Raw genomic sequence first — 11,685 nt, forward strand, 5'->3', positions numbered from 1 at the left:
CCCCGAAGAGGCTGGCACTGCTGCTCCATGGAAACCCTGGCCCTGCGCTATTATAGTGTGGGTGTTGCTGTGGTCTCCATGGAAACTGGCACCAGCCACGCGGTCATGGGCTGCTGGGAAATGGAGTCCATTGCTGGCTGGATCTGGCTCACGGGCCGGACTTTGCCCACCCCTGAAATAGACCCTTGCCTTTTTTTTTTTTTATGTTGCCATACTGCTTATGTCTCCAGAGGAACGCTGAGAAAAATAAATCTTGAAGCAGCAGGGGTTTTGCTTGACTTAAGAATGAGGCATCTCCAAAGGGAAGAAACCAAACTTCTTTGAACTGTGGGAAAAAAATGCTTTACTGTCTATATTATTTTCAGAGATGATCAAGTAAGTGGTCCTGATGGTTGAAAAAAAATTGGGATGGCCTGTCTTATTTGTTAGCATGCATGGCTGGGACTGTTAGTGAAGAAAAGGTAGAAACTCCCCTTTTCCTCATCTATAAAGTGTAACTGTATGATAATTGCTTAAACTCCTTTGTGACATTGAACATTTGAAAGACAACATCTGAAAACAAAACAGGTCTCTGTAAGCCTTCTGCCAGGCACTGGATGGTAGTAACAAGGGCCAGGTTCAGATTCAAGCATTTTATGCAAGCTTTCCATTTTGACTCAAGTCCCCACCCAGAAACCTGGGAAAATTAAATAATTGGATGTTCCAAGGTGACCTGTCTTCTCCACTTACAAGCAACAGTCAACTATAACAGGATTTATTAAAGGGGAAAGGGGACAAACACAGTCCTAAAGAAAACCTTATCTGCTAATAGCTGAAATGACAAACAAGTAACAGTGTATCACAGACAAAACCAGGGGAGCTACTGCTTAGCCTAGTCTCTTGGAAAAGGAAACTCATCCAGGACTGCTGTCAGAGGTTTTAGCACCTATGCCAGTGAAAAGTGGCAAGTGCTGGGTAGGAAGGCCCAGCACAAAGAACTCTGCTATTCCTCACCATCAAATTGCTACTCTACTCTAAATACTTCAGCACCAGCCCTAGCTAAAGTAGCAAAGGAGGGCCTTACTCATATTTGCCACTTCTCCACCATAGGGTACTGTGTTCCTAACCACCCTGAGGGGTTTGCTGTTCTTCACTGCCCGTGCAGGTCACAAATGTTCCATTGCTGGGGGTCATTGCTCCTCTTTTGTTTGCTTATGTAATCTTATTTCTTTTAGATGCTGACCTGCCCAACAGCAAACTTAACACTTTTGGAAGAGGGACTGTGGACACAAAGGCTGCTTGCAGATGTTAAACAAAAGGGAAAAAAACATGCTTTACTGGAACAAGTAGCGTGTTACTTTGACCCAGCTCCACAGTGTCTGTATAGATTGGATGCTTCAGCAGGGCTTTTTTGCAGTCTTATCTAATGGCTGATTCATTCAGCTATTAGATAAAAGAGCCAAAAAAGCCCTGCTAAAGCATCCAATCTATACAGATATTGAGTGACCCAGGTCTAACTAACATGATGCTTTTTCTGGGCATGCTCTAGGCTCAGCACATGAGTGCTCCGTGTTTAAAGTGCCATTTTTTTTAAACATCTGCAAGCAGACAAAGATCTGATCCATCTAGGCCTTTAGTTCAACACTTTATCTACAAACAGTGAAAATAAGTACAAGTAGCCCCTGACTCTCCACACATACATACTAATAAAGGTATGCAGCAAAGGAATACGTAAAATTACCATAACAGAACATGCATGACATAAGCAGGGTTACACTTGTATGGCTCACTACTGTTCTCCACAGAAATAAATGATACAATTGAAATTTAAAAATGCAAGCAGTGCTAGGTAAAGAGGAGCCAAATGGAAATTTCCCATCCTAGCTAGATGCATTTTCCCTATATGTTTTTTATTTGCTGTCCAGAGCTTTAGTGTCTCAAATTATTCAACTTTTTTTAATAATAAGATGTGTATACACAAAAATCTAAGGACAACGCTTCTATATGTCCTTTCTTTGCACCATTGAATTACTTCAGTGTAAGTAAACGTAGTCCTCTTTTCTTTCTACAACATCTTCTTCATGCTCATATTCTACTTCATGCTCATTGCGCGCTTCCTCATACTCGTCTGGTGTTAAAAATCTTTGGAACGCTGGAGTCCTGAGCTGTGTTGATTGGCTGATGGTACCTTTCTGTTCACCGTAATAAATAATACGTATGTGAGGAAAACAGAAGAATGCGTATGTGCTTATTGGAGCTCTAAGCTTGTTTTGATCCATCCGAATGTAGGTTAACTGATTGTTGTTCACTGGATCAATAAAAGGACACATCAAAGTCATGTTTACAACTGGAAAAAGAGTTTAAAAAATATTAGTTAAAATATTGAAGATATTAACTGAGCTCTTTTTTTACATGCTTTGAATTTTCAAAACTGAGAAAAGGACTAGTACCCCACCCACACACACCTACCCACCCACCCACACACACAACTGGTATCCTGTATTGCTAGCATCCTACCCTTTGAATTAAGTTAGAGTTCCATGTAGGGATAAATGGCACAATCATTACAATAGATACTTAAAAAAACAAGTTGAAAGGATAAAAGTATCAAATCAAGTTTTTGCTAGCTTGCAAAAAGTATGTATCTGCAGCTTGCTTTCCAGTTTCATAGCTGTTAGGGGCTGGAAGGGACCTCAGAGATCATTGGGTCCAGCCCCCATGCACTTGAGTTGATTAACAAGTCAGAGCATTTCCTGGGTAGCCTGCCATGATGGAACTGCTCTTGGGCTTTACATGCAGATTATATTTGCCCAGACCAAATGAGAACAGTGTAGGAAACAGAATCTCTAAGAGACAGCAAAGCAAACACTTCCTTGTATCAGCAAGAATGAATACAGTATAGTCCTGTACAACTGGATTCAGTGATAAAAAGAAAATGATACAATAATGCAACAACGATAGTGCCGAAAATGTTGAGGAAAAGGAAATGCTTCTCTTTATTATTAGAGTAATAATCAACATACTTTCAATGTCATTGTCTTCAATGTATAAATGTTGCAGACTTCTAGGAATGTAGAATGTTTGCTTCAGTTTGTTGTGTCCAAGATTGAGTTCTACAAGGTTGGAAAGGTTAAAAACTTTATTTGGGACTTCTTGAAGGTTATTGTTTGACAGTCTTAGAGCAGTAATATTTGGAAGTTTGTTGAAATAGTTTTCTGGAATGTAAGAAATTGAATTATTTTCAAGTGAAAGGTACATAAGTGAAGATGGTAGATCAGGAGGCATGTTCTGTAATCTGTTGTTGCATAGGTTGATCTGCATTAGATTTTTCATATTTGACAATGGTTTTCCTTTAAATTCAGAGTCATCCAGATTGTTGTTGCAGAGATCAAGCATAGTTACATTTACTAATCCTTGTAAAGCATTTGCAGGCAATCTGGAAATTTTATTGAAACCAAGGAGAAGTTGCTCTAGAGAGTTGGGAAGTGGAAATGGAAATTCCTCCAATTCATTATGCTGCAAGTGAAGCTGAACTAGGTTTCCAAGTTTGGCAAAAACACCATAGTCAATCATATGAGAATTAATTTTGTTGTGGCTGAGATTAATTTCTCTCAAGGTAGTAACATTAGCAAATGACTGTGAACTCACAGCTTCAATATTGTTATACTGAAGATAGAGTTGTTGAACATGGATGGGAATAGCTGGTATCACCTTAAGTTTCCGATGATCACAGTACATTGACAATGGAAATGCTGGCAGGCAAAAACATTCTTTGGCACATTTAAGTGGACCAGAAAAGTGAGAAATGTCATAATCTACACTAGGATTAATATGAAAGAGAGATGGGTATTCATCTGGTTCTGGGTCATATTCATCCTCAAAATCATAATCTTCATGCTGACAAAAGACCATAGCAACAAAGAGAAGGGGCATAATTGATAGTTGACTTAGAAACCCCATATTCAGGTTTGCATACAAAACCCTGTTAGGAAGAAAGAGAAAAAAATTATAAATGGATTAAATCAATTTGAAATTGTAATTAGAAAAAAAATCAATATAACTTGTTAAATAATAAAGAAATATTCTTTCTGATAACTTTAACATATACAATTTAGATTAAAAATCATTATTCTTGTTGATTTTTTGCTTTTCAGGTTACCTCCATCTTAACAGATAAGTTAATAAGTGAATGTTGTCTAAAGGTCTTGAAACATGTTTCAATCTTTTTCATATTTGTTTCTGGTCTGAGGCCCAAATCTAGTGCCTATGGTATGTGCTAATATGTACCATAATAAGTGGGGGAGGTGGTATGAATAAGAGCTTAATTCTCTTTTTCTCCACTCAACACATCTACACTTAGGCTAAGTACAGACAGTCAAAAGCCTGAGGCTGAATTGATTAAATCTTTGCAGGTTAGTCTGAATTGTGTAGATTGAACCGATAAGCAAGTAAACAGACATTCATTTTTGATTCTGGAATTGCAGACAGAAGCCTGCAGTGACCCAGGCCAGAAGTCAGGGACTGCTACAGCATACCTCCCTAATCAGCTGGCTTGCCCACCCTGGAAGGGGGAGGGGTGCAGGGAAGCTGCAAAGCATCCTGGGATGCTGGGGGACTGAGTTAACTTGAATCTGGAGGGGATCCAGGACAGAAGTTCAATAGCCTGATTTAACCTAAATCAGTTAAATCTGATACTACATCCATTCCAGTTTATCTTAAACCGGTTTTGGCCTTTTTGGCGAATATATCCTTAGCTATTAATTATTCAAGACAGTCATAGTCTCTCAAGGGTGACAAATGCTAATTTTTGGCAAGATACCTTACAGGTTTCTTTCTTCTAAGTATGAACTTCTTTCTCAGCCTTAACCCTTACCAAGGATGCACCTCAGCTCATGTATGCATGAACCCTCTTGTCTGATCAATATGCATAGACATTTTAAATGGAAATTCTCAGAAATTACCTTTCTTCCATCAAGGCAATGTTCTTCATAAGCGTGAACAGCTATTCACTGGTCTTGTTTAAGTTTCATTTATTGACCAATTATCTCTAATCACATTATGAACATACGAACATGCTTTCACATTAAATCGCATAGAAGATACAAACATAAAAGTGATAAAATCAATGTAGCTTAACATAAGATACAGAGAGAGACCAAGTACAGCTTTAGTAACTCTGATTTGGGAAATTATCTGTACACAGTACCCTGCAAACCCTCAAAACAGTCCTGATTTTGTATGAGTTTGTGAGTTTTATAAATCATTAAGGAGATATAAAAGACAATGCCGTGTGTGTGTGTGTACATGCACATGCCCAAGCACATGTTATCATCTTAGTTGCTTTTAGCTGGTCATTGACTTTTTTTTAATTAAGAAAAGTAACTTTGTACAGGCCAACAGACAGTCAAAGACAGATGTAACTAGCAAGGTTTGCACCCTGAGTAAAACTGTGCCAGAGGCAGAAGATGCTGCTGAGCAATGGAGGGAAGGAGGTGCTGAGCATAGGGTGAGGGGAGGGCAAGAGTCTTAGCTGCTCAGTGCACCAAGCTCAGGGCTCTGCCCCCTGGAATCTGATGAGGCAGATCTGCCTTCTGTACTTCCCAGCTTCTGCAGTACCTTCTCATTTCCTGCTTGCCATTCATTTGGTGTTAATTAGTCTAGTGAGTTTTGGGAGGCTGCCCCTAGAGGCTGGGGTATCCTTTTTAAGTACTTCCCTCTTAGAAAGACAAGGTTCTTTTGGGTAGATGTGATATCTTGTAGTACACCATCTAAAAAGTTGGAAAAAATATTGTTTGCAAGTTTTAAGGCACAAATACCCTTCTTTTAGTACAGGGTTGGGCAATTATTTGGGGCGAAGGGCTGCTTACCCAGTTTTGGAAAGCTGTCAAGGGCTGCATGGGTAGCCCTGCCCCTTGGCAGGTGCCCCGCCCTCTGGTCACCATCTTGGGACTAATGTCCCAATATCTTGGGACCAATGTCCCAGGGCCGGCACCGGTGGGGCCCAGAGCAGGGTGCAGTTTGGCAGGGGTCTGTGGAGCTGGGCTGGGCTGCAACAGCAGGGAGAGGGGGGAGCTGGCCTGGCTCCATAGAGCCCCTGGCAGCTGGGACCCTGTACCCCTGGCGCTGGCCCTGTGCTCCCACGCCCACTCACTCCCAGTGCCCCCCAGCCCCGCTATACAGGCAGGGGGCAGCGTACAGCCCCAAACCCCTGCTCATCAGCAGGGAACGAGCTGATGCTGAGTGTGGGGGGAAAAGCAGCCCCTTGCCTGCCCCATGGCTGGCGCTCCCTGCTGCAGCCGCTCACAGCCCGTACGGGACTGTCCTGAGCAGGCACAGGCAGCCTCATGTGGGCTGTGAGTGGCTGCAGCGCGGGGCATTGGCCACAGGGTGGGGGAAGGGCTGCTTTTCCCCTGCACTCAGCACCAGCTTGTAACCTGCCCCTGCTGCCAGTCTGGGCCTTGCGCCGGCTCCAGGTTCGCCCATTGGGGCAGTGCCGTGACGGCAGCAGCTGCAGCCCCTCCACATGCTGCACTGAGCAGCATTTGCTGCTGCCTGCTCAGAGCTCATGTGCTGGGCAGCACAGGGGCAGCGGTGGCAGCCTTATTGCAGCCTACCGCGGCATGAGCTCTGGGCAGGCAGCAGCTGCAAACGCTGCCCAACATGGCAAGGGGGGGTGGGACGCAGCTGCTGCCGCCGCAGTGCAGTCCTGATGGAGAAGCCCGGAGCTGGTGCAGGGCCAGGTTACAAGCTGGTGCTGAGCACAGGGGGGAAAAATGGCCCTTCGCCCACCCCGTGGCTGGTGCCCCACACTGCAGCCGCTTGCAGCCTGCATGGGGCTGCCTGTGCTTGCTCAGGACAGCCCCGCATGGGCTGCGAGTGGCTGCAGCAGAGAGCACTGGCCATGGGGTGGGGGAGGGCCAATTCTCCCCACGCTCTGGACCAGTTCGTTCCCTGTCCTCCCCCCACCCACTTACCTGAGTTTCCACGTGCTGATGCAGCCACGTGGTCCCAGGCCAGAAGCCCCTCCTGGGGCTTCCAGCTGTGGGAGCAGGACCCAGTGGGTCCTGCTGTTGCAGGAGCCTGCCGGGCTTCCCCTGCTTCCTGTCATCTTTAACAGGAACCAAGGACAGATAAATTTTAATTTTCAAAATTTTTTTAGGGGCCCCATGAGCTGGATAGAATGGCCTCACGGCCTGGATCAGGCTCATGGGCCATATTTTGCCCACCTCTGTTCTAGCATATAGAGAGACTTAGTAAGTCCCTCTTAACAAGTTTCTCTGGGCCTCTTTGTCTGCTGTCAGGTCCTGTGTTCTCCACACAACTTGCTGGGCCCTCAAGCAGCCTGTCATCTCTGCTTCTCTCATTTCCAGTCACCTGACCTGGGGTTCCCTTGACAGAGAGAAGTAGCTTCCTATTGGCTTAACTGGCTCAATTAGCAGGCCTGCTGTTACCCTCTGAGGTGGTCCTGCTTCCCTCAATCAGTTGCCTTTGGCCTCGCTCCTGCAGCCTACTATTTACATGCTGGAGCCTGCAGTTCTTTTAGTCCCGCTGCCTGGGGCCATCCTTTCTAGCAGCATTTAGGCAGCATCCCTTACAATGTTCAGGGGTCTGGCAGCCACTACCCACAGTGCTCTGGGCTTGGTGGCAGTGCTTCTATCTTCCAAAGTAAGGTCTATATTCACTATAGGGCCTTCTTAAAAGTACCATACCCCTTTGGCCTTTACCCTCTCAGTAATGAGCCAGGGTTCCTGTTACACCTGGGGACTTGAAGCTCCCAGCAACTGCACTCTGCTTGTCTCTGCTGTTGCCATGGTGTGGACTCCCTGGGAGAATTGCCATTTTGATGATGCCACTGAGTTGGCACCTGAGGCTGGTGCCTGACTGCCCACCCCTTATTAGTAAATGCAAAAAAAATTTCATCTCTACTTTGTACAGTCACAGACTGATAGTGTACTGCATGAATAAATATTTATTCTATAGATTTCTTAAAACTGTTTAGCTTTATTAATGTTTAACAAGGAGATCTCTTCAGCTGATGCATTTGAAGCAGTGAAAATTTCCCCATTTATTAATACTACAGCACAAATTATATATGTTCAAACTTGGGTGCTTAAGGTTATGGTTATGGTACTTGAGGTGCTTAAGGTTCTGGTACTTGAGTCCACAGTTGGGTACTTAAGTAAGTAGCCTAATTTTAAAGAGTACCCATAACTTATGTGGAAGCAAGTGGTTTGGCATTAGGCAGGTTTAGAAACATGAAGCTTTGGATAACTATTTTGTTAGATAAGGTTTTTAGTCATGATCTGTGTCTCACTATTTATCTACAATTTTATATGGGTTGTAGATGAGCTACATAATTAATTTGTGAGAAACAGCCAAAGTTCCACATTGTCATTCCTATAAAACTTGGAATTCTGTATAGTACTAGTGATTATCTGTCGAGAAGGATGGTGGGGATGGGGCAGGGACGGGGCGGGTGAGGCCAGCACCACACCGCCACCACCTCATGCCACTGCTGCCTCCAAGGGGGGGGGAAGTCTCTCCCCCTATCCCCACCATCATTTTCTCCCCACACTCTGCGTCCGGCTCTGTGCCACCACACCCCACCCCACCCCCCAGTGCTCTGTCCCCATTGTCATGGCAGTGCTCTGTCCCTGCCATCATTATTGATGGGCAATTTGCCCCATGTGCAGCACTGGCTGGAGCCACGCCCCACCAGGAGCCATGCCTCCCAAGAGCATTATGGACGGACAGACAAGTCTGTTAGGTATATAGAATTGTGTCAGTCCTGATACAGCTGGAAGCCAACACTGGATGTTTTCAGGCATTCCAGGAGAGAATATTTCTCATGACTTCAGAAAATGCAAGCAAATAATTAAATTTAGAGATGAAAATTCTAATAAATCATCCAGCCCATCCCATAAAAATTCTGGTTGCTTTTCAACAGCTTTGTCCAATCTATTTTTAAAACTCTTGGAATATACTTCTTATTACCATTTCCTTAAAAAAAAAACACCTTTTATCCATCAGCATGTCAGGAAGATTTTCCTCAGTCAAAGGTCTTGCCTTTAGCATAGGTTTTTTACTAATACAAATGTACAGGTTTGACACACAAATTTATTTAACAGTTTTGATCTATTTGGGAATAATATCACGTTACCTTAGACAGGTGTTATGGAAATAAATTATATCTAAAAAAATTCCTAAAATACGGTGGCAGCACCTTAGAAAAATACATGTGGAAACCGATTGATTGGGTATTGAAGTAGCGTGCAGGAGGGGCATTTCTCACTCAGTATAATCTTAACTGAAACTTTACATACAGTCTTTCTCTGTCTGTCTCTCTTTCCCTGAAAATTTAAGTCCAGAAAGTTTGGCCAACTTAGCAACAACTGAAAGTTGTCTTATAAAAAGCCAACATTTTTGTATGTATGGTTCCTTTAATCGAAAAGCTGGTAGTAGGATAGTATCTTTTAACATTTGGCAAATACCTTTATAGTGCTCTAGACAAATGAATAGCTTTAAAGTAAAAGTTCTACAGTATGCACACACTAACCCATTGAACTGGCCAAAATACCACAATTAAACTTACGTTTTCTTTACAGATTCCAGGAGAATTTACTGCTTTGAGGCATAGTTATTTCTGAAGTTTGAAGTCTCTTCCTTTCCAAACTCCCTGCTTGTGAATTTAAAGTCATATAGTGGTAACAAGTTATGTTGACCAAATTATCTAAGCAATAACATAAAACAAATAACAATGGGGGGGGAAAGAAGAGGGATCTTTAGGCCATATTTTGTGGTGAAAAGTTGGGACAAGAGCAAAGCCAAGGGGGGGAAGAAATTACAAGGAAAGAAGCTTTGTGCCACATCAGCAGCTACAATAAAGCTGATGTGTCATAAGTCAGTGCAAAGATTTTCCAAAGATAGTTTAAGTTCATAATGATATTTACCTCAAAAATAATTTTGTGGGTTTTTTCATTATTATCAATTAAAAAGTCAAGAAAAATAGTGTAAAAACAAAACAAGTTTCTAAATTTTTCAGAAATTGTAGTTTACAGTTGTATCTTTACTTGTAAAGTCAGCCAAATGTTCCAAGACAATGAAGTTGAAGAATCAAGAAAATTTTTTAGGCTTATCAAAACTGAGTAAAGAAACAGGTTATCAATCAGCAAAACTCATATATTGTGTGCTCAAACATTTAAAACAATGCCATAATACCTGAAAAATTGCTGAGCATGTGAGCAGTTACTTTTAAAGGTGTTGTTTGCAGAACCATGTACAACAGCTGTGCTTGTTCTGACAGTGATATTGCAAACAGAAATGAATCAAGTGCTGAATAAATAACAACATTAGCAATAAATTGTCATTGAAGGACCATCAAATGGATATTTGAAGAAAATTTGCCAATCCATTCCTAAAGAAGCCTAATGTGTTAGGTTTCTTCCTTGTTAGTCGTTGGATATATAGCCTTAGATATGGCCTTGCTTTTCTAATTCCCCTTGGTAGTGACAATGAGCATGCCATATTTTTTTTAAACTTATTCAAGAGATTTTACTGACAGAGTAGTAGTTAACCACCCTCTTCCAAACTGAATGGTGCTTCATTCTTTCCCTCTGTCTCTTCTCCACTTGGCCTTGGCTGCATACCCTTTTTATATCAAGTGCTTCTCTCACCCAAAAAAGTTGCAAGGAAAAGATGTTTTTTTTACTTTTACCGTGCCTATAGTTTCTACTGGGGTTGCAGGAAGAGGGAAGATTATCTCATATGTTGGAAATTCTTTTGTGAAATGTTTGGTTTTTTTAATTTTTAAAAAAAGTGTAGTGCTACCTGTTCCCCTTCCAACATTATGGAATAACTCCATTATGCTATTATCATCCTACAGAACAAATCCTGATTTAAAATGCTTCCACTGTTCACCTGATACATTATCCTATTTTTCGATGTTCTTTTAAAGATGGAATAATCAACTTACAAAGAATTTCCAACAAATTTGTATAAAAAGTAGATTAAGTATTTGCAAGAAACAGAAAAGGACTGAGAAATAAACATTTGCTATTGAATAATTGGAAGTGTTAAAAGTCACAATGTTTTTGAGGCAAAAAGGTTGGATACATGGAACTATTCAATATTTATCTGCTTATGTCACTGCTTGATGATTATTTGATTTTTACTTATAAAGAAATTATCATTATTGCAGCATGGGCAAGAAAATCAGTTTGAGAAAAAGGATACTTACTTTTTATCAATGCAGGAAGGTACTCTGGATAAACCTGTTCTGATTAGTTTTATTTCATTTGAAAGTTCTAATGAGACACTACATTTTGTGTTTGGTTTCTGAAAAGACTACATTCTTACAAGTCTCTCAAAATATTAAAATCACAAGAATGGCTTAAAAATCAAAGTTACTTAAGAAAATAATACATTTTATTTTCCTTTTATATGCCTTCTGGCTTTTGACTCCCTATGGTATGCTTGCTTATTGCTTTTATAAACTCTCCTGGGAGTCTTGAAGTCTGGATTTTTTTTTTTTTAATTCAAAGGCATCGCACTTATGTGATATCATTATTCTAGCATTTGGGGTTTAAAGAAAACACTAAAAATTGTGAGAAGGGGAGAAGGGAGAAAAAGGGCAACACTTGAACTAACATTAAAAAGCCACATGTATTAAGAAAAGTGAATTGAAAAAAGAATCTTGAAAGAATAAAA

General features: G+C 41.5%; 2 protein-coding genes across 4 annotated transcripts in view; one reads left to right on the forward strand and one right to left on the reverse strand.

Moving 5' to 3' along the window:
* CENPP (centromere protein P) overlaps window positions 1-11,685 on the forward strand; it is a 484,341-nt gene that overhangs the window by 131,840 nt on the left and 340,816 nt on the right. The gene's annotated exons all lie outside the window — the stretch shown is intronic.
* Window positions 1,938-11,685, reverse strand: part of OMD (osteomodulin) — a 15,590-nt gene continuing 5,842 nt past the window's right edge. Inside the window, exons 2-3 of the mRNA XM_019505118.1 lie at window positions 3,003-3,961; window positions 1,938-2,326 (exon numbers count right to left, since the gene is read on the reverse strand). Of these exons, the coding sequence (XP_019360663.1) occupies window positions 2,013-2,326; window positions 3,003-3,939 (1,251 nt within the window). The 5' untranslated portion in view covers window positions 3,940-3,961 and the 3' untranslated portion in view covers window positions 1,938-2,012. The remainder of the gene's footprint in view (window positions 2,327-3,002; window positions 3,962-11,685) is intronic.

The sequence above is a fragment of the Gavialis gangeticus genome, unplaced genomic scaffold (genome assembly GCF_001723915.1).
Source record: "Gavialis gangeticus isolate Ggan-Ray unplaced genomic scaffold, GavGan_comp1, whole genome shotgun sequence".
Taxonomy (NCBI): Eukaryota; Metazoa; Chordata; order Crocodylia; family Gavialidae; genus Gavialis; species Gavialis gangeticus.